This window comes from Ammospiza caudacuta, chromosome 25, assembly GCF_027887145.1.
Source record: "Ammospiza caudacuta isolate bAmmCau1 chromosome 25, bAmmCau1.pri, whole genome shotgun sequence".
NCBI classification, from domain to species: domain Eukaryota; kingdom Metazoa; phylum Chordata; class Aves; order Passeriformes; family Passerellidae; genus Ammospiza; species Ammospiza caudacuta.
In genome coordinates this window covers 940,861-963,834 of record NC_080617.1, presented here as the reverse complement: position 1 = coordinate 963,834, position 22,974 = coordinate 940,861, and the positions used below count along the sequence as shown (strand labels likewise).

General features: G+C 44.5%; 1 protein-coding gene across 3 annotated transcripts; it reads left to right on the top strand.

The window, feature by feature from the left end:
• Window positions 1-3,760: 3,760 nt before the first annotated feature.
• TRNAU1AP (tRNA selenocysteine 1 associated protein 1) lies at window positions 3,761-21,283 on the top strand. Of its 3 annotated transcripts, none has more exons than XM_058819732.1 (10): window positions 3,761-3,879; window positions 6,625-6,701; window positions 6,819-6,916; window positions 7,641-7,740; window positions 10,205-10,257; window positions 10,881-11,012; window positions 14,435-14,554; window positions 15,998-16,160; window positions 17,056-17,089; window positions 19,363-21,283. In XM_058819732.1, exons 3-10 carry the CDS (start codon window positions 6,831-6,833, stop codon window positions 19,497-19,499), a joined length of 825 nt encoding a protein of 274 aa, XP_058675715.1. In that variant the 5' UTR covers window positions 3,761-3,879; window positions 6,625-6,701; window positions 6,819-6,830; the 3' UTR covers window positions 19,500-21,283. The 3 variants fall into 3 exon arrangements, with proteins under 3 accessions (XP_058675715.1, XP_058675714.1, XP_058675717.1); XM_058819734.1 differs by having other exon boundaries at window positions 3,830-3,879; window positions 6,625-6,707; XM_058819731.1 differs by lacking the exon at window positions 6,625-6,701 and having other exon boundaries at window positions 3,786-3,879.
• Window positions 21,284-22,974: the final 1,691 nt, after the last annotated feature.

Sequence of the window (22,974 nt, the reverse complement as noted above, 5' to 3'; positions counted from 1 at the left end):
AAGACCCCAGATCTCTACATCACTTTAAGTGGCATTATCTTTATCATGAAAAAATGGATTTGATCAAATTTTAAGACACACCATCTCATGCAATAGTGGAAAACAGATTTCATGGCATATTTTCTTCTGGATTACTTCAATTACTTTCAGAATCTGAGAAGCTATTTCAAATTCAAAGTTTTGCTTTATGTTTTGGTTTGGTTTATTTTATTTATTATTTCAATTATCCCTGGCCAAATTAACCCCTGATCTCAGTCCACTGCATGCAGTTGCTTAAGACTTGCACCTGCAAGACCAACGAAGGGAAGGTTCTAACACGCTAACATCCAGTGCTGAGGGCACAAAACCCATTTAAGTCAGTTTCAAGCTCAAGCTAAAACCAGCAAATTCAAACTAAAATCTCCCAGGCCAGATTCTCAAGATCAAAACCATTAATTCTAAAAGTTGAAAGCAGTCATGGCCTCCTCCCAGGAGGTACTGAGTGACCCTTAACGCCAATCAAAGTTACCAAGAGCTGAAAGAGCTATGAAGCCTCCAGGATTAGGGCCTCCAACAGGCTACAGCTCCCAGAGACCAGTTAAACGTGGGCTCAGGGATCACCCCTCCCGTGGATTCCAGTGAACACTACTTGGAATTTACTCAGCAGTTTTCAGGACCAAGTTTCTAGATCCAGAAATACCTGCTGTCCTAGCAAAGGGAACAAGGGGCACATGTGCTTTGGCTGCTAACTGCTGACGCTCATACTCAGGACAGAGGAATACCCACATCTTTCTTTCATGGCCTCTTTGCCAGTTCATAAATTTTTAAAGGGGAATAAACACTTTTTCATGCAATAACATGCTCCTGGCACTGTTTTTACTCTGTCACAAGGTTAAGTGCATAAACAGCAGTCACTTCAGATATAACAATGAATTTAAACTTGTCTTCTCCTGGTCCAACACAATCATATCCTTCTGCATTTTTGTTGCCCAATATCCACGTCTATGGATTATCCTAGGTGTTATGAACGAAAATTCGGTTAATATTTTTTCTGTGAGAAAAAGTTACCACTACTGCTGGACTGCTGCCTGTGTTATGGTAATTACGGGTCGTTGTTGTTAATGGTTGTTTTTGTATCAGTAAAAGCCCTGGCTGGGGCGAGTTAATGGCCCTTCTCCTGAGACAGTGAAGGGTGGGGACCTTCCCGAACAGTGAGGAGAAGATACCTGGAGGGGGGGGTTATGCAAAGTGACTCCAGGACCCCCCCCCCCCTCCCCCCCCGACTCCAAACACAGGGAGAAAACCCCAAAAACAACAAGCCAAATAAGAGTTGAGAGACTGGAGTGACGTCTGGACGTGAGGAGCCAAGTGCTGAGCCTGCAGAGATGCGGAACACCTTCGGAGCCTCTCGCCCTGACCAAGGGAGTTGTCCCCGGAGATGAGGGCCTGCTAAGACAGACCACCAAAACAACAACTGGAAGGGATCACCGCGCCCTGGAGGCTCCCACGGAGGACCTAATCCCCAGCCCTGCTCTTGGTGGACCAAGCTGCGAATATCCTCCTCCTCTGAGTCGCCCTGGGAGACCGGACGGGGAGTGCCGAGCTGCCCAATCCTGAGCTGGTCGCTTTTAATAAAGGCATTAAAAAGGAGAAGAAGTCTCCTGGCCCTGTTTATTTCACTAGGAAAAGCAAGTTTCGTGTTACTCAGCTGGAAGGAAAAGGTCAGAAAGGGATTATTAAAGACACTGGACTCACTTCATTAAATGAGAAAGAACTACTGGCTTTTGTAAGTAATAACAGAATGAGCGACAGCTTTGTGGACTGTGCAGAGCAGAGCTCCAAGTTAACCAGTGGATAAATTGCCATGTTCGGAACATAAAACCATTCTGGAAGCTGACGTCTGAAAGGCAGACACAGCAGGGGCTTCAAAGGGGGTGAATTTGCAAGAGACCAGGTTGCCAGTGACACCAAGGCACAAAAAGGGCAACTTGACAACCTAGGGTCTTTGTTCAGCTGAGTTATCAACTGTGGGTCTTGCTGCCTTTGTGATTTCATGTTAGATTTTAGATTTTAGGGAGGAGCTTGGAGGAAAATGATCTGAGGGTGCTCTAAGGACTCAGAAATCAGAAAACACATAAACTGTTAATCTCACATCTTGCACCCCCCAAGGCTTGATATTCTAGAGCAGCCAATACTGGATGTGCATGATGAGAGATGCAGATCCTGCTCAGAATAAGGATGAAGGATTCTCATTGTCTCCTGCGGGAATGTAGGAAGGATCAAACGTGCCCTGCTCTATCCACAGGGAAAAGCAGAGCAAGGAATTCTCCCCTCCTGGCGGGTTTCTGCCCTTGGTCGTGGAAGAGGGATATTGTTGGGCAAGATCTCAGCGAACGCTAACACATCACTTCGGAAGGAGTTCCAGAATTGGCTCCATCGCACGAAGCTGCCCAATGCCAGCACCGGAAAACCTCCGCCTGACACCGGTGGGCTCTTGCTGCCCTCTCCCGGGATCCGAGCGGCGGAGGCACCGCCCGGAGCCCGAGGCACCGCGGCGAGAATAGCGCAGAGGCTCTGGAGTGTCCCTGTCGCCAGGAGCTGGATTTATGGCGTGCAGCAGCGTCTGCACAACCACAGCCAGGCATTCAGCCCGTGCGTGGCGTTCCGTAACAGAGCAAAGGCCTTTCCCGTGATGGGAGATGCCGGAATTCCAGCTGGCTCTCGGGATGCCGAAAATACCAACCAGTTCTCAGGTTCCGTCGGTAACAGGGGGTTCATTTTCTCCAGGAATTGCCACCCACGCTGTCGAAGGCCTGCGGAGGTAAACAAGAGAAGAGGATCACACCGTACCCAACCCAACCCCGCGTGTCGGGCTGATGATCCCGAGGATGGATCTCCTATCTGTATGAAGAGGCGATTTGGCTGGGATTCGAAGCTTCTGATGCAGCTGCTGCCCCATTGGGTGGAGGGGAGCCGGGATCATGGTCTCTCTCAAACCTCTCTACAACAACAAAAAACAAAAAACACCAAAAAAAAAACCTACAAAAAACCCCAAAAACAAGTCTTTGGCCTTTCAGCATTGTCAAAAACTGTCCAACTTTGTAAACCCTGTGCCATCTCTGACAGCAGTGGTGCCTTGAAGAGATGACCAAAGTGTTTGTCACAGAATGGAGCTGTCAGGGAGGGTTAGGTTGGATAGCAGAAAAAGGTTCTTCTCCTAGAGGGTGCTGGGACACTGAGCAGGCTCCCCAGGCAATGGCCATAACTGCAAGGCTGCCGGAGCTCCAGGAGCGTTTGGACAATGCTCTCAGGCACAGGATGGGATCGTTCGAATGTCCCGTGCAGAGCTAAGTGTTGTTCTCGATGATCCCGGTGTGTCCCTCCCAACTCAGCATATTCTATGATTTTTTTTCCTGATATCTGAATCTCCTGTCTCAGATTAAGCCCATTTCCCCTTGCCCTCTCACTGCGGGCACTGTAGAAGAGACCGCTCCCCACCGCACTCCAGTGTCCCCCCGGTGGCTGCAGTTGCCCCAACGGGACCCCCGGGTTGCCCCAGCTCCCCCCACCCTCTGCCCCGGCTCCCTCCCGCGGCTGTCGCTCCTCCTGCCGCCAGGGGGCGCTGCGGCGGCAGGGGCGCCGCTCTCTCCGCCCGCCGGGGCCGCGGAGGAGGCGGCGGGGCCGGCCCGGGCGGCGGCGGGAGGGACCGGGGGAGGGACCGAGAGACCGGGGCACCGGGGGTGGGACGGAAGGAGGGGCGGCGGCGGCGGGGCCGGGCCGGGCCGGGTCGGGCCGGGCCGGGCCGGGCCGGGCCGGGCCGGGAGGTGGAACGCGCGGCCCCGCGGAACCCGCCGCGGGGCCTGCGGCAGCAGCATGGCCGCCAGCCTGTGGATGGGGGACGTGAGTGTCCGGCCGGGACCGCGCGGCTTTGTGCGGGGGGCAACGGGGCTACAGGGGCACGCGGCTGGGCCGGGGGGGCGCGGGAGGCACTGACCGGCTGGTACCGTCACTGACCCGCACCCGCGCAATGACTGACACTCTCCCACCGACCGACTGACACCCTCTCATTGACACTCGCACTGACTGACACTCTCACACCAATTGATGCCGTCCCTCTGGCACCGTCACGCTGGCTGTCTGACACCATTACAGCAACTGACAGCCTTACGCTGGCTGACTGACACTCTCACTCTAACGCCCGCACAACAACGGACAGACTGATATCCTCACAGTTCTGACACCCTCACTCTGACACCTGACACCAGCTGACCCTCTCCCTGACCGACTGACCCCTTCACACCCCTGACACAGCCTCACAGCCCCTCACACGTTCAGACACACCTGAACTCCCCAAGTGACACTCACATCATACACTCCTGTGCATGCTGACATGCTCACCACAGGCTGACACACACTCAGACATAAACCCCAGCTTGACAGGCTTATTTGTGAGCAGTTACACACACACACACACACACACACACACACACACACACACACCCTAGAGTGACCCTCATTGCCTGCCTGCAGCCAGGTCACAGCGAGACTTACACCAGTGTCACTGGTGATCAGACATGCATGGGCAGCGAAAAGTCTCACAGCTCCATACTCTTAAGAGGCACTTACTCCCATACTCACAGCGTGTACACTTGCATGCTTCAAGGATTTATCTGATGTTTTACATGCTCAGCTGCTATAGGCAGTTACATGCTTACATTGTGCAAGGCATTTACACATACTCATGGTTGTGCTGCTAATTGTGCTCACACTTGTAGGCACGTTTGTATGCACCTGTCCAAGATTATCCCTCACAACCTGCCGCCTACATGCACACCTGTGGGTGCACTTACGCCCTCATAGGGATTTTTACTCCCCTACGTGCACGCACGTTCAAAGCATTTGTACTTCCTGCTAGGTCCCTCATTCCTGCCTGTGTGTGTACCTGGCAGAAAGAGCAGCTGTGTGAAGCACACTCACAGGGGCTTCTTCACCCAAGAGTGTCTTGATGCCCACTCACGTGCACACTGTAGGTACACTCACAATTATGCACAGCCCACGATGTCCCTTGTGTGCCCCTCATACACCTTGTGCCCCTGTGTCCTTTACACTCACTACTGAACACGCACTTTCACACACGTGTACTCACCCCAGCATGTTGTAGTGCTCTGGCACCCAGCTGCACTGCATGTGTGTGTGTGCTCAATGTGTTGTGGTGCCTGCATTGCTGCCACTGTGGTACACTGTGACACACACATGCGGTCCCACTGCTGCGTGCAGTGTCTTTGCTATGTCACACACTTGTACACACCTGTGTGCACTCCACTATGCATGTACAATGTCACAACTTCTCTGCCACCTGTTTCTTGGATGCAGGTGGCATCTTCCTTCAGCCCCTTTCTTGCAGCTCACACCATCACAGTCCTGCTTGCACGTAGTGTTCCTCATCTCTCACGTGTGCACACAGCTCAACACATCCCTGAGAATCCCACTGGGTACTTCTCTTCACACACACACTCAGCACACCCACGTTATCAAGGTGTCATCCTCTACCTGCCTCTGCTTGGGCATGGAGACTCTGGAGTCTGTTCTCCCTTTTCCCCACAGAGAGGGTTCTCTGCCACCTCTCTATGATAAAGCCCATCTTCTTTTTCATCACTACTCTCACAAGCAGGCCATGGCTCTTTGAGCCATATGGACATATCCAAGCAACTGGTTGTGTTTACAAATACAGCTTTCCTGTGCACACACACAGCCAGGATCACCCTGCATGGCACATCTGTGCAGGGTGGTGCTGCCTCTGCGCCTGGGACAAGTCAGTTGTGCTTCACACTCACCTCCACAGAGCATCTACTGCCTTTGACACGTGCAAGTGCAGTATGGTCACCTTCTTTCACATACTGCACAATCTGTCACACACGCAAGTGGTGGAGCCACCTGGTACGTGACAGATACACAAATACTTGAGGGCTGTAGGTTACCATGAGCCACCTGTCTTACACAGGTAAATACATGGAGCTGTATATATTTTATACATACATTTTTCAGCTCTATGTTACTTGTCACACACACGGCTCCCCATTCTAATTTTGGTTAGTTCCCTCCTCCAGTTTCTGTTATACACAGAGGTGCCCTGTTCACCCAGGCTCTTCGTAGTATATTTGATCCAAATTCCAGCGCCATTTCCTACTTGTCAGTACCTTACACCACTCAGACACTTGCTCTCCAGCATGTTCACATGCACTCTTACCTGCACAGTGCGGTCCTTCCCTGTGACATGAACGTGGTCAGTGCTCCCATGGGCAGGATGAAGCGTAGAGCTGCTGTGGGACGCGATTCCAGGGTTTCCCCCGAGTGTTGCCCTGGTATAACCGGGGTTGTGCAGGCAGACACAGCTCTGCAGACCCCTGCCGCAGCTCCACGGGGCAGTGTCACCTGCCACATGCCGCCCGGGGTTGTGCCACACCGTGTATCCACAGTGCTGGCCCAGCCTTTGCTTGCACCTGGGGAAGGAGCCTGCCACCTTCTCCCCTGCTCCCTGTAGGAAATGCTCAGTTTGTTGCTGTATGTTTCTGAGTGGCTTTTGTCCTTCTGTGAAGCTCCCTTGTTCTCTGAAATTCATGCTGTCTCTTGGGTTCCACTTTGCAGACTGTTGAGCCTGGTTCATGCATGCCTGCTGGTTTTGAGTGGCATCGACCCTCTTAAATGAGTCTTCTTTTTGAAGTGTAAGGGTAAAATCCTTCTCAATAATGTTTTAACGGCTTAGAGGGAGACTTTGACACATATATTCTCTTTTTTGTAGATGCCCAAATCTAACTTTCTTTCTCTTTTTGCTTTTATAGCTGGAGCCCTATATGGATGAAAACTTTGTTTCAAGAGCCTTTGCCACCATGGGAGAGCTTGTACTGAGTGTAAAAATCATTCGAAACAGGTTGACAGGGTAACTGTTTCTGTTTGTTCTCCGAGTGTATTTGGACTGAAGCCTCGCTGTGGTCCATCCATATCAGAGTGAATTTTCCCTTTGAGTTTCTCACCATTGCTGCCACCAATATGTGAATATTGCTGAGAGCAATGGAGAGGGCACTGCTGGCTCTTCAGCCTCCCCTCAACAAACACGGTTTGGTCCACATCCTGCAGTGCTCCAGCACTCAGCCAGAGCAGTGTATGTATCTCATTCCATTCCTCTGGCTCTACACCTCCCCAGGCTTTGGTTGCTAGTGTGTAGTACAGCTATGTGATGCTGGCAGAGGTGGGAAGTCAGACTCAGAGCAATAAGAGAACCTTTAAAGTTCATTTGAAATAAAATGAGTGATTTATGCAGAATAAAATAGTTTCATTCTTATTCGTTATTCTTTTAAGTGTTGTAATTTCAGTTTTCAGTCGTTTAAACTTGGGTGGGCAAATTGATAGTCAATGAAAGTGGGAAGTAAACTGTAAGCTAAACAATTTTCTATGTGCTTATCTACTTGACTTATGGTAAGTAGGGGCTGTCTCTTGAGATCCGACTTCTCTTAGGTAGCCAATATTTATACTTTAGAAAGAAGCTCTTCTATGTATTGCAACTATAGCAAATTTCTTACCAGTTATGTAAAATACAGCTTTCCTCATCAAATGTGTTTTAAGTTTATAACTTTTGTCTCTTCTCTTCTGTGTTGTATGTTCAGAATTCCAGCAGGCTATTGCTTTGTAGAATTTGCAGATCTAGCTACTGCAGAGAAATGTTTACACAAAATCAATGGAAAACCACTTCCTGGTGCTACACCGGTAAGTAAATGGGATCAGCCAGTTGAGAACCAAAACTTGGTAGGGACAGATAGTGTAGATTGTGTATTTTTAATGATTACAGATAATTCGGTGGTTAGCAAACTGGGATTCGTCTTTACTTCAGAATTGAAGTTATGACTATAAAACTGCTAATGTTCTTGCTCCGAAAATTGTTGAGAAAAAACAGTGATTTCTTTGTGACTGTCTAGATAAAATTCAAGTGTAGAAGTGTTGTGGGGTGTGATGTTTTTTATATCTAACCATTGCTGCTGTTACCAAAGTTGGACTAATCAGAAACCTGAGAAGAGCAAGGAAGAAATTAGACTGAGTATAGTGTATGTCTGCCTTAATTCTTCCATCTCTCTCGTTTTGTATAATCATGGAGTCACAGAGTGGTTTGGGTTGGATGGGATATTAAAGCTTATCATATTTCATCCCCTATCATGGGTAGGAACTCCTTCCACTAGACCAAGTTGCTCTAAACACCATCCAACTAGGCTCTGAGCATTTTCAGGGATGAGGCAATCTGAGAATTTAGCTGTGTGTATAGAGGATGAACTTGCAAGTTTACACTTTCTTTTGAATAGCATTGATTGACAAGAGAAACATGACTTTTAATTTTGCATTGTTCTTGGCCCTTAGCAAACAGAGGTTACTCAAACCTCTTTAGAGTGGAGAACAAGACAGAGTATTGAATAATTGCAGTGGATAACTAGCATCTCTTCTACATAAAAGCTGGGTGGTTAGGGAGAAGAAGAGAAATAGGCAGAGAGGCTAATTTTAGGATGTTGACTTGAATATGTGGTAGATTAAAATGGGACGGCTGACACAGCTGTCTGTTGTACCCACAGGAGTTGGCTGCAGTAAGCTGGGGTGACTGATTCATAAAGCAGCTCTAGAATCACCTCACTTATGGTATGATATACAAAGTCAATGGATTCCTATTTCAGAGTAGTTAATACCCGGAGGAGACTGGGAAGTTCGGGTTGAGCTATTCAGTCAACATTGCTGAGAGGGTGACGTGCCCTGTTAAAAGGAGTCGATGAGAGGCCTGGAGATATCTGTTTCACGTGTTTGCTCATGATTAAGGCAAGCTGATCATCCTGGATGCTTTCTATAGTCACTGGAGAGACAAAGAGAGCAAGGAGTAAGATAATAATGGAAATCTGGTTTTGGGAATACCCATCTTTCTTCACAGTTTTGTTCAAAACACAGTGCTGTGTGGAGGGATGATTTACATAACACATGGAGAGAACTACAGATGTCAGGCAGAGATACAAAGCAGCCCAAATCAATGCACTCAGGAGGCAACTGCCCAGCTCATCCTTTGCATTTATTTTATTTACAGAAAACTTGAGTGTGGCTCATGCTTTTATTTCTTTTTAAATACTGAATCAGTCAAGGGAATAACAGAGAGCCATGGTGCTGGTGGTGTTTCTCTTTTCCAAGCATTGGTGTTCACAGTTCCCATCTGAGTGGCAGTACTCTCAGGTGTCTTGTTGATTGTAAACCCAGAATATTGCAATGAAGAGCAAGATCCCCCCCTTCAAAAAGATCTACGTGCTTCAAAGTGGAATCTAAATTTTGTGTTAGCTTGTAAATAATCCACAGAAAGTTGTGTAGTACTGTGCTCCAGAGAATGCAAGCATGCAAGGAGCAGGATTATAGTCTAGAGTTGAGTCTGTGCTCTATTTCCCAAGAAGTATTTACCTGATTTTGAGGGAAGGAAATCCATCATATGAGGGCTCTTCACTGTACTGAACAGGTACCCTGATCTTTAGGGCATTTCTGATTGTGATCTGAAATCCTGATTTTAGGATCTGAAATCCTGATCCTGAGATTAGCCCCTGGTCTCTAAGAGCTGATTCAAAGATCTTGGTCTCCTTAGATCTTGGTCTAAACTTAGATGTAAGTTGGATAAAAGTTGCTAAAAGTCTGGTAGGTGGGGGACAGAGAGTTCTGCATGTGCCAGAGGGCACAAATCTGAGCTGCTGCGAAACTTATTTCAAAAATAAATTCAGATGCAAAATTTAAAGAGGGCTCCAGTGTCCAATGTAGTTCTTTCAGAACCCTTTGAATCTTACTAAATGTCCAGAACCAAGTATTTAGCCACACTTCCAGACTCAGGTTGATTCCATTTTCCAGTGTGTTGGTTTCTGGTCTGCTAGTGTTTGTGTTAAATCACAAAAGTCCAGTAATGGTACTGTCATTTCATTTTAAGACCTGAAAATTGGAAGAAATTTAACATTTGTTGTTTCTACCTCTGTTTACATTTTTATTTTCATTATTATATCTGTACTGATGCTAAATAAAAACGTGCTTGTTACCTTAACTGGCTGGCATGAAGGCATTGAACATGTGTCAGCATTAAGTTGTATTAAATCAGCTTATTGTATTTTTCCCTAATTGCTTGAATTCACATGACAACGTTTGAATGTATGGATTCATTTTTGCCTTGTTTCAGGCGAAGCGATTTAAATTGAATTATGCAACATATGGAAAACAGCCTGATAACAGGTAAGTGCTCAATATTTAAATATTACTTTTTCCTGCTTAATGTCCCTCTATTAATTGCCTTGCAAAAAGTATTCAGAATATGTAAACTCAAAGTTCATCACTGCCAGTCTTTTGTAGAAGGAAGAGAACTTAGACTGCCAGTTTTGTGTTTTGCACTCTGTGTGGCACAGCAGATTTATCCAGTGTCCTTTAAGGTATTTAAAATTTGTAGCATCAAAGTATCTAATTCATATATTATAATTTAAGATCTATATATTATAATTTAGATCTGTGTATTGGAAATAGCATATCTATAAATGAGATATTTTTTCTTGCCATTTTAGAAATCGGAAATATCCTGTGAGTAATAAGCTTGGAAATAATCTTTAAATAAAAAGCAGTATTAAGTTGATTGGTTGTGCTGCTTCAATTAACTTGAAACAGCAGTGTCAATCAAAATTTTAGTTAAGCAGCTTAATTAGTGGCATTTAAATTCTCCATTAAATGGTCTTTTAGTATCATTCTTCTCTGAGTTCAGATATTTAGGCTAAATGTTAACTGTCACTACTGCACTACTGTCACTCAGCATGTCCCTTTTTTTTTTCTTAATGATTATATTTAAGATGTTCTTTTGATTTCTTTAGTCCAGAATATTCCCTTTTTGTTGGAGATCTGACTCCTGACGTGGATGATGGGATGCTGTATGAATTTTTTGTTAAAGTTTATCCATCATGTAGAGGTGGAAAAGTTGTTTTGGACCAGGCAGGAGTATCCAAGTAAGTTGTCTTTTATTCACTTTTTTTTTTTTTTACTTCACATGTTGCAACAGGAAATATAGAATACAGCAAGGGGAAAAATATTCTTTTAGCTTAGATTTTAGTAATCTTAAAATGTAGTGGTTTTGGCTGTTCAGTCTGCAGTTTGCTTGAGTTTTGATAGGCACCATGGGTATTTTCACTCCTCTGTCAGTGTGAGGCCCTTTGTGTGTTATTGCCCTTCTTAAAATGATGAAAAATATCTTAAGTAATCTTGAAACACTCTCTTCCTGGAGTCTTGTGTGGAATTATGCTTTACAAACTTCAGGCTATTGAGTGCATATTCCTGTGAGAGCTGTATGTGTTTTCTTTCAAATAGGGTAGGGCACACAAAGCTATGATTCACTGTCAAGTTCTCAGTAGCTGCCTTATTTGTCTTTTCTGAAAATGTCTTGCTAAAAGTAGGTATCAAGTGGTTGGATCTCTTAATGTAATTAAAACATTTTCTAAATAGCACAAAATTAAGCTGTATTTTCCAGGGAAGGAGCAGTTGGTGAGCATCCTTGTTTTCGAAGCAGAGCATGGCTTCCGTGAAGCACAATTTTGTGATATAACACCTCTGAGAATGTTGGGATAAGATATAGTTATGGCTGTAGGTCCCTCCACCTTCTCATATGTGGTTTCTTAGTCTTAGACGGGTTGGTTTCTGGAGGTCTCTGGTCCAGCTTCTACCAGGACTGTAGCCAGCGCTAGATCATATCATCCATGGATTGTGTAGCCTGGAAAACCTCCCAGGATGGAGTTAATTCAGGCTGTCTAGGCAGCCTGTTCCAGAGCTGCACTTCTCCCCAGTCATGAAGTTCCTCTTCATGTGCATCTTGAACCTCTTGCAGAGCTACTCAGTCTCTCTGGCTGTTGTGTCCTCATGCTGTCATTACCACCTCCCCTGGGACTGACGCTGCTGGGCTGGGCTCTGTGTGCCTTCTGCTCCTCCTCAGTGTAAACCCCACAGTTCCTGTTGTGCTGCACCTGCTTCAGTCTTTGTCTGTAGAACAGGTGTTGGTGCTGCAGGTTGGACTATTGCTGCAGGTTGGGTTTGGGAGCTGTGCATAGGTGCAGACCTCAAGGAAAGGTAGCTGCTGGGTAGCTTCCCAAGCTGTGGTAGCTTGAGAAGCTGGGGAGGAGCAGGGACTTAAGAGTCCTGTTTCTGGGAAGAGCAAAGCTGTCTCCCGTGGCAGTGCCAGAGTGTTGGTGCCAGGGGCTTTGTTGGGACTTGTGCAATTGCTCAAAGCTGAGGCATCTGCAGGTGTCAGTGTGATGTGAGAGAGGAGCTTAGGGTTGTGGACATGCCCAGTGAAGTCCTGGCCCTTCCAGCCGGGGCTGGTGGATCAGGAAGGCCTCCTCCCAGCACCTCTTGTCCAGACAGGAGGGGAGCTTGGAGCATGGTGCTGTGGTGCTGTGCCTACTTCTCTGCTTTCTGCTGAGGGTACAGGTGCTGGGGCCTTCCAGACTTCAGGGGCAGGACAGAAGGTCTCCAGGGAGGTCCTGGCCAGGAAAAAATTATTTCTTTCCTCACCAGTGGTTTAGCCATTGGTGTGGACAAGCTAAATGTGTGGAAGAGTTGGAAGAATCAGTGTCTGGAAGACTTGGAAGAATCACTGTCTCCCTTGCAGCGCCCAGCATCTATTCCTGTACACTGCATCCATCTCTATCCGTGTCTGTTTTGGAACTGCCAGTCTTCCCAGTTTCTCTTACACACTCCTGGTCCCATCTGAAAATCTGGAGGAGTCTTTTGGCAGCTTAGAAACTTAGTTGGGTTTGTGTGTGAACACCTTAAACTGACTTAGAAGTTGACTTTCACTGGATTAATTTGCCATAGTCATTTGGCAGAGGGCAAGTTAAATGAACGTCGGTCTGTGTAGAGTTTTGCTTGTGTTTAATAATCTAGTTTCTATGTAGATAAGTCTAAGCTTTGATCTGGTCTTTTTGTGAGGAGGATACATCCATACCTGTGTGTGTATATGTATATGTATTTTTATATATATATATATATATATATATATATATATATATATATATATATACATATAAATAAGATATTTATATATCTTGTGTGTGGAGCTTGTTGTGCGAGGTACTGCCTTTTCTGGGGCATGAACTGCTCTGAAATAGCTGCCAGTGGGGACCTCCCTTGAGTAGTACATGATGCTGCTTTCAAAATAGGACATAACTTGGCATTTAGCAGTTCCCACAGAATAGATAATGCACTGTAAGTTTACACCCTTGTTATGGCTCATTCTTTTCCCCAGGTAGACAAGCCCTTCCCTCCCAAACTTCTTCCTTTGCTTAGATGGATTCCTCTTACCCTCCCACATCTAAGTCTTTGATCTTTCTGCTGTGTTAGGCAGCCCATCCCATGATGGGATCCTGGCACTGCCCTCTTGGATGCTGTTGCATTGCTTCTGACTCACTACAGCATCAAAATCCCACGCAAACAGGACTGTTGGGGTTGGAAGGAGTTGGAGTTTTCTGTCTGGCTGACGTGCAGTGCTGCCACGTCACAATGAAGGCTTGCTGCAGAGTCCGGGGGTTCTGGATTGATGTAACAGTCTTTTCCAGCCAGGTCTTATAAGCTCTTGGAGATCTCTATCACACCCGAGATAGCTCAGCCACCTCAGATGGCATAAAATTAGCAGGATGGCTTCTGTGGCAGTGTTGGAAACACAATAGTTTTAATGAAAGGCAAAATAACAAAGCTCTTTACAGAGAAAATCTGAGCCAGGTGCAAGAGGCTCTTGCTGCTGGTAAAACACCTCATAAAAGCTATTAGTTTCTTTTGTTGTCTTCTTTTTCTAGTGAATTGCTTGGGCAGGACTTTTTGGCTTCTGTCCAATTGGCTGTCTTTAAGTTTGAGGTGAAGTCCCCCAGGTCCTATGAGGTGTTTTTTTACCTAATTGAGGAGAGAAACTTCTGGACTTTTTGCATTTTTAAGGAGACAAAGGATAATTTTGTCACTCCGTCAACAGGGGGCACATTCCTACACTGGATGTACTGTCCCCCCGTTCCTCCTGTGCTTTTGAGATTATCAGTTTCCTCCAAGCAGAGATTTGGGGCTTTACCATGTGTCAGTTCGCACATTTCAACATGGCTTGTGTCAGCTCACTTCCAGTTCCCAAGAATCCGCTGGCACAAGAACTACATTGTTACATTGACAAGCCCTCCAAAGTACTGCCAGAGCTTGGACGTGTGGCTTCAGGCATTCTGGAAAAGCAACTGAAACGCAGAATAATTTGATCTCTCCCAAGAGCAGGGACAACAACCCTAATGAACCTTTTTGTTCACTGTGTTTCCCAAACCAAATCAGACTTCACCGTAACTAGTTTTTATAATGTGGCATTGCTCTTTGGGGTTGGTTTTATGTGAGTTTTTCTATGTCTCTGCAGAGGTTACGGGTTTGTGAAATTCACAGATGAACTGGAACAGAAGAGAGCGCTGACAGAGTGTCAGGGAGCTGTGGGGTTGGGCTCTAAACCTGTACGCTTGAGTGTGGCTATACCAAAAGCGTGAGTAGAAGAACAGCTGGACATTTATTTGAAAAATCACATCTGGTTTTAAATGCCTTTTAGTGCTTTGGGTACATGTCCTGGATGTGGCCATCACAAAATGAAAGAATACCCATGAATAAGGGGTGTATCAAAATGCCCAGGAGTTCAAAGAAATTATAACATTAGCTCAAGACTAAGCATTTTACACTGTTTTGAATTGTGTATATTGTTAAATCCGTACACGTGTGCACACACTGTAGTTAAATATGATTGTTTTTAAAATGTATGTTCCTTTGCATTAAATTGAAATAGTTTAAATCTTAACGATGTCTGGATAGCAAAGCTCAACTACCTTGCTAATTCTATTATGATGTCTACTACACATAAAACTTTTGGGGCAGGGATTAACTTTTTTTTCTGTGTTTGTTCAGAACCTGATACAATGAGATCCTGGTCTGACTTGGGGCTCGTAGCACTAGGGTAATACGAATCATAGTAATTGCTCCCTATTTGAATAATATTTAGATTTTCAGCGACCTCATAAGGCTTGGGGTGGGGGGAAAGGAAGAGAAAAGCAGAAAAAATGGTTGCATTGTGGTGAGAAGATTGATGTTTCCTTCTTCCTGCTTCTCACTAATTTCATCATTAGTAGAAATAGCTTTATGTGTGACATATTTTCATTTCCAAACAATATTTGTCATCTCATTATTTCAAATCTTGGTAGTTAGGTGGAATGATGTTCCTTGGGAATGCTGCCACTTCATAAAGTGGCAAGGAATAGAAATTTTAGTCAGTTCTCAGGGTATTTAAGTTTATTTTTTGATTACTATTACTTTGTATTTCATCAACTTTCTCAAGTCTGTGCATTGAACATCAGTTCAGAGAGAAAGGGGACAAGTCCTTGCTTAGGTTTCTGTATGACAGTGGCAGAAGGGAAAGTTTTTTTCCATTCTTACAAAAGAAAATGTGAGGTTTTTTGCCAGGCTTTAAGTCTTTATCTCTTCATGTAAAGCAGGACTCAGTGCTTTCTCTCAGAAAGTTGTAGATCACTTAAATTCATCCTCTTTACCAGACAGAAGAAGGGACTCCAGTATCTGGATTGTGGTTCAGGATTGTTCTAAACTGAAGCTCATAGTCCTGAACTCTTCCCTTCCCAAAGCCAGGCAGTGATATCCAATTAGCTCATAAAGAATGAAAGTCATGTTTATTAATGAAGACGAATATGAATACAGGAAAGGGTATTTAAATCACTTCTTTATGCAAATAATAAATATTCCTGCAGTAAATAGTGAATATATTTTCAAGACTGAAATTTGCTTGTTAAACTAAACCTTGTGTCTTTACCACATTGTATCTTAAGCTGTTTCACTGCTTTTTTCATACTTGTTCTATTTTATTGCAATTTTAAAAAATGGTTTATTGCTGTTTTATTGCTATTTTTATTCCGCTTTGTTTTTGAAGTAATCGTGTGAAACCAATGGAGTACAATCAGATGTACAACTATAACTACAACCAGTATTACCAACAGTATCACAACTACTACGCTCAGTGGGGGTACGACCAGAACACGGGCAGTTACAGCTACAGCTACCCCCAGTATGGCTACACGCAGAGCACCATGCAGGTAGGGCAGCACAAAACCACAGAGCTTGAAAGGTGGGATGGGAACATCTCATCTTCAGTTCTGAGAATCACAGAATGTCCTGAGCTGGAAAGGACCCACAGGAATCATTGAGTCCAGCTCCTGGCCCTGCCCAGGACACCCCAACAATCCCACCCTGTGCCTGAGAGCATTGTTCAAATGCTCCTGGAGCTGAGGCAGCCTTGGGACCATGACTGTTCCCTGGGGAGTCTGTTCAGTGCCCAAGCTCCTTCTGGGGGAATAATCTTTTCTGGATATCAAACCTGACCTCCCCTGACACTGCTCCAGCCATTCCCTTAGGTCCTGTCCCTGGTCATGCAGAGCAGAAATTGGAGCTGTCCCTCAGGAGGAGCTGCAGACCCTAATGAGCTCTGTCCTCAGTCTGCTCTGCTCCAAACTGAACACACCAAGAGATCTTAGTATATACCTCTTAATAATAAAGTCTTAATATCGCTACTATTTAGTGTTTAGCCCCTGGTGTGTCCTGTTGCATTATGGAGAGTATATTGCTGAGGTAAAAAAAAGTCTGGAGGACACAAAAGGTCTCTTAGTACAGTTGTGATGGTAGAAGAGTACAGGTACAGGCAGTGCTCGGAGTGCCTCTGGGATCCTTCATAAGCTTTGTTATAAAGGATAGAACACATCAGAACAGTCACCCCACTTCAACCCTGGAATTTCAAGAACTGCCTCTGATAGAAGTTTAGTGTAGGGTCTTGCCTGTGGAGTGTTAGGAATGGAATACAGGCTTAGGTGTGAAAAATTCTGTTGTAATAACTCCAGTATAAAAGTCAGTCTCTGACTGTACTAATCAACAAGCAATGCTTCCAAAAGAAAAAATAATTATCCACTGTCCTAAGGGGTTTGTTTTTCCTTGCAGACATATGAAGAAGTTGGTGAGGATGCGTTGGAAGGTATGTTTCTCAAATTGAAGTTGTCTGTATGTTCTGCACTGCTTGGAGACAGACTTTCTCATATTGGCCCTAATTTCAATTTATAATATACCTTTATCTTTGAGTAAATCTGAGAACATTTGTGAGTCACTGTCACCTAGAACAGTTGCATCCTGGTTTTACTGTTGCTGCCCCTATTCTGAACCTGGTGAGGACTGAAACTCTTTGACTTTCCCAGCACTGAGATTTTAACCTTCTGTAGTACTGAAATTGTTATCCTTTTTTTACTAGGGTTTCTTTTTCTGATATGCTACCAAGAAAAAGGTAGATATTCTGGTTTTCTATAAAATCCTGACATTTAGAGCCCAGAATACTTCATTGTGCTTTTAGTTTACAACTAAAAGGGAATAATATTAGTCACCACACTGATAAAATATTTCAAGCAGTTGTTGCTTGAAATGGGTCACTAAACCGGATTGGGGTTTTAGATACCTGTACAAGTAGCTTTTATTTATTGATGCATGAAACTATAATTTCATGCCAGCCATTCCAGATTTCTGTTTTAAGTGCAATATGCACTATGCAGTGTATCTTACTTTATTCTTAAAAAACAAAAAAATTAAAAATTAAAAATAGTAACAGATCTACAGGATTCACAGGTATGCATGATGATGTGCGTGGAAGCTGTTAAAAGCATTCTAGGAGAGCTTTCCTTTTGCTGAACCAAACATACCAGGACTAGAATTGGGATATCTCTGGATATTTCTTTTCCTGGTTGATTAAATGAAAGATTCGTACCTTTGTAGGAAACTGAATTAATGTATTGTCACTGAATCATTCCTTTTCCTTAAATCTCTTCCCCTGTAATGTGTTACAATATGACATAGCTAAAACCAAACATAGAATCCTGGAATGGTTTGAGTGGAATGGAACTTCTAAAGCCATCTTTATCCATCCACTGCCATGGGCAGGGACACCTTTCACTTAACCAGGTCACTCCAAGCCCTGTCCAACCTGGCCTTGGACATTTAAAGAAATGGGTCAACTACAGCTTCCCTGAGCAACCTGTGCCAGGGCCTCACCTCCCTCTCAGGGAAGATACATGTTTACAAACATTTTGTTCCTGATGTGTTTTAGAGTCTTCCCAATCCTTCAGCTTTGTACTGAGAGTCATTCACTGACCTTTGTGATTGCTCTGATAACCTGAGCTTTGGGTTGCTGGTGTTGTCAGGTGAGCTTTACACCCTACAGGGGTTTGGGGAGTCCATCACTGTGCATTCAGAGTGGCAGGATTGGACCTGCACGCTTGTTGTCCAGCTCCAAAATGCTTTCCAAACATTTGTTCTACATGTAAAATAGGGCTATGCTCACCATGATGCTGTGGTGCCACTGACACTCCCTTCATTCCTAGCTGTGACTCCAGCTTTGAACTGCTCGAAGCTTTGGCAGATGAGCTCTGGTGGCTGCTTGCAGCAGCACAGAATGTTCCCATCCATCCATCCATCCATCCATCCATCCATCCATCCATCCATCCATCCATCATCCATCCATCCATCCATCCATCCATCCATCCATCCATCCATCCATCCATATATCCACCCATCCATCCATCTATCCATCATTTGTGACCTCACAGTGGAGGGAGCTGAAAGGAATGAGTGTCCCTGCCTCTGTTTCTGCCCTTTTCATCAGGACAAAGCCCTTCTGGCAGTGCAGGTGGCTGCACTGGGCTGTGAGGTGCAGTTGTGTGTTCCCTCCACTGGCTCTCCTGTGGGGCAATCACTGTTGTCAAAAGGGACGTGTTTTTGGATGTAGTTATTCCTTATCTCATTGCAGAGAAATTGAATAGGACTGATCGGGTCAGGTTTATGATTGGGCAAGTGCTGGGAATGTTTGGTGACTCACAGAATCACAGAATACTTGGGGTTGGAAGGACCTCTGGAGATCATCCAGTTCAATTCCTTGCTAATGCAGGCTTACGTAGAGTATGGGACACAGGAACACATCCAGGTGGGTTTGGAAAGTCTCCAGAGAGGGGGACTCCACACCCTCCCTGGGAAGCTGTTCCAGTGCTCTGCCACCCTCCATGAAAAGAGCTTCTTGTTCATGCGAAGTGGTTGCTCCTTGTCCTGTCAGTGGCACCACTGAAAAGAGTCTGGCACTGTCCTCTGACACCTGCCCTGGAGATACTGAGACTCCCCCCATGTTTGTTTTAATATACCAACTTGTTTACAGGGTGTTTTTTTTCTGAACACCTTTGATGCATGACATATTTTCTGTCTTTCCTCGCATAGATCCCACACCTCATTTAGATGTCCATGAAGCAAACAAGCAGTTTATGGAACAGAGTGAAGAGCTCTATGATGCCTTGATGGACTGTCATTGGCAGCCTTTGGACACTGTCTCATCAGAGATCCCAGCTGTGTTATAGCCTCGTTGCTGAGGTGTCTGTGAGATCCTCCAGACTGTTACACTGCCCCAGATCCTGCACTTGTGAGGGGTGGCCCTTTCCCCACCCAGGCCAGGTACTCGCAGTACAGGAGGACTGTGGCCTTTCCTGTAGAGAACAAGTATTGTAGGAGCATCACGGTAACCTTTATTCATGGTGAAAATTAGAACTGCGACAGTTTTATTCCTTTTGTCTTGAAATGAACTCTTAATACTTACTGGGAATTGTAATTTATAAACTTTCAACAAGATGGCACAGGAGAGAGACTCTACTCCATCGTACAATAAAAAAGTTGGTCTTTTAAGTAAAGTTACCCTTTGCAATTTGGTTCCTGCCCATCTTTCTGCTTTGCTGCCCATTCAACTGTCTTAAGTCATTTGACCCAATGCTCATGAATGTGTTATTTCAAAAAAGATCATTTTTAGACACCACTAAAATATCTCAAAATCTTTCCAGTGACTGGGTAAGGTTGCTGTAACTTGAGCATGGGATGAAAGCTTATGTTGTGGTTAACTTAAGCTGTGATCTTGAGCTTGCAAGTTTGATATTCTTAAGCAATCAACCCAAAGAGCACGTCGGAGAGCAAAGGCAGAAAGGAGTGTTATAAAGCTTTTACCTGGTGGTATTTTGCACACCTGGCCTGCTTCTTCACCTGTGTATGAGGAAATAATTCCCCATGAACCAGCAGTTTAAAACACTTTTTCCAGCAACCATATTTAAATGTTATTTTGTGTATCATGCCTATTTTTTTTTCATTGTGGACACACCATGATGGTCTCTTTGAGATGATGAGATTTTGTAGTGTCTTCCACTGTCCAGTCAGAGTGAAACTTAAGATCTTGCAGCAAAAACGGGTCAGAGCAATTGCCTTGATATATTGTGCAACAAATGGTTGTTAAACTGGAAAGCGGTTTTTTACTGGGTGTTGTATAAGCTGAATGGACAAGCAATATATTTAAACTGATATGTTGCATTAGAGGTGAAAGTGAAAATAATAGCACTTATATACATGTTATAAGCCCTTTTTCAGGCTTTTGTGCCTTAAACTCTTGGAGAAATAGGAACAGAGAAACTACCTGTAATAAATGTCTATCCAAGGAATGGTTTGGTAACTGAAATTGCTACTGCAGAGCATTTCGTTGCCTCCCTGCCCATGTTGATGCAGAGATTTACGATAAAATTTAAATACTTTGATAAAGTTACTTCTACTACACCTCTGTTTGTGTCCATAATTATGACCTATTTGTCAGTCTGTGGTCTCTTTTTTATCAGCTGGAAGTGGGATGTGAGGGGAATGGTGATGTGACTGGAGTTAGGTTATTCCTAATGAGTGACTAGAGGAACTAGAGGACTGCTGGGCTCCTGCGTTCTCATCTGCTGTGAATTTTCCTCGTGCTGTGCCCCTGACTGTGCTGCTGTCTCACCTTCAGTTGCTCTGAATGTAAGGAAAGGAATGTTCCCTGCGTATGCCAGGAGTTTCGGAAGCAGCAGAAGTGGAAGAGAGCAGAGCTTTATATCCTCTGATACATCCACTCAGCTCAAGACACCACCTCTTCTTGGGAAGTTCAGCAGAGTGACATTGCAGAAATTATGTAAGAAGGGCATTTAAAACACTTTTTAGATCATTCTGTTACTATGCTGCCCTGTATGCCTGCCCTTCTCCTATTTTGGAGTTGTCTTTTCCTATCCCCCATGAATTTTGGCTTTTACAATGTGGCCATCCCATTTTCCTCCAGAGGATGAAGCTGCATTTATTTATCAATATAAATTTATTCTGCTGTTCTCATCTGCCTAGCATTGCTGTCTGTGGAGTATTCCCTAATGCCTGGGTAAACTCTTATCTATACAAGTCTGTCTCTAGAGGAGAGAGGAGCAGGTTATCAGGGATCAGACAGCAACCCTGTGGGAAAATCCTTTTGCTCTCTGCTTTTGTTTTGTGGTGGAAAGAAAAATGGTAAATATTTATCCAGCCCATCCTAACCCCTAATTCCTGGAAGAGCTGGGCATGTACAGACCCTTGTGAGGAATAATTTGGGAGTGCAGAAGCCAGCAGAGATGACCTGCTGACTCCTGTTTACTGGTGCTGCAGAGCTTAAAATAGCTCCAGCTTTTGTTTCAGGACAGAGGTTGATGCAAGGCTCTGGGCTTCATTCCCTGGAAGTATGAGCCAGGCTTTTGGGGTTGCTTGGGAGAATCTCAGCCAAGGTTGTTTGGAGCTGTTAAACCTCTGCATTATTTGGGTTTGTTTTGGTTTTTTTTAATATCACTTACTCATCTTAATGTTCGTTTTCAGTTCCTGGCCATTATTGCTGTGCCTTATATAGTCTTATATATAAAACGAGAGACTTTTATATGGAGCTAGAAAACAGCCACCTCCTGGGATTTGTAAGGTTTTCCTTGTGGAATCCCAGTTAAATAGAGAATGGGATTTTGTTTTTCCTGGATGGCTACAGGAAAAGCCCAGATTAATTACCATTTAGTGTCAGACAGGATGACAGACAAGGACTCCATGTAGTAAGGTAAATTCTCCTTTTATCTCTATGTGCTAAAGACAAGAAGTCCAAGGCAGATGATATCACAGCTCCTGAAAATAGCATCCATATCAGCAACAGAGATCAAGAAGCCCTCTGCCCTTCAGCAGGCAGGGTTTATAGCAAGCCCAAAAACAACTCAAAAATTCTTATTGTGTTCTTTGATGAAGATGAGATCATCTAATTTAGATTAAAGTGTAGGGACTCCAATTCTCATTTGAGTTACACAGACTGGGAATCTTCAGCAGAGCTGGAGGAACATGGGTGTTTTAGGGCACAGAGGAGTGATTTCCAAAGGGCTGAGCTCTGAGGCTGCAGGGAGGGCTCTTGCCATTAGTCTGTGTTTAATTAAAAGCTTGACAGTACACATTGGGGTGGCCTGGGGACAATCCTGACCCACTTCCAAAGGGATGAGGAGTCTGGAAGCATTTCTTTAGCAAATGATAAGAGGGCTGAAAGGGGCTGACAGTGATGGGGTTTTTTCCATGTGAGTCTGACTAGAGAAAATTCCTGTTACTTGGATCAGTTCCTGGAGACAGGTTCATATCCCACTTATTGAGACATACACAACACCCTTAGGAATTTCTCTAAATCTCTTTTGAGGAACAGAAATAAATATTTGACTCCAATCTTCCTGTACTGGCTATCTCATTACTGGCTTGTTAATCTTCAGTTTTTGCTAAACAAGATCTGAGAGAAATTTTTATGTTCCTGCCTTGCTATCTTCCAGTGATCTTATAAAGCTTACTTGATACACCCATTTCTGGGTTTTACTTGGGAATTGCTTAACCATCAAACTAATTCAGTGGCAGGATGGGGTGTGAATTTGAAATGCAGTAGCAGGAACTGATAGAGCTGCTTCGGGAAATGTCACTGACAGAGCTCACTTTCCTTTTTTTCCTGGTTAGAACATTTTTTCAGAAAAT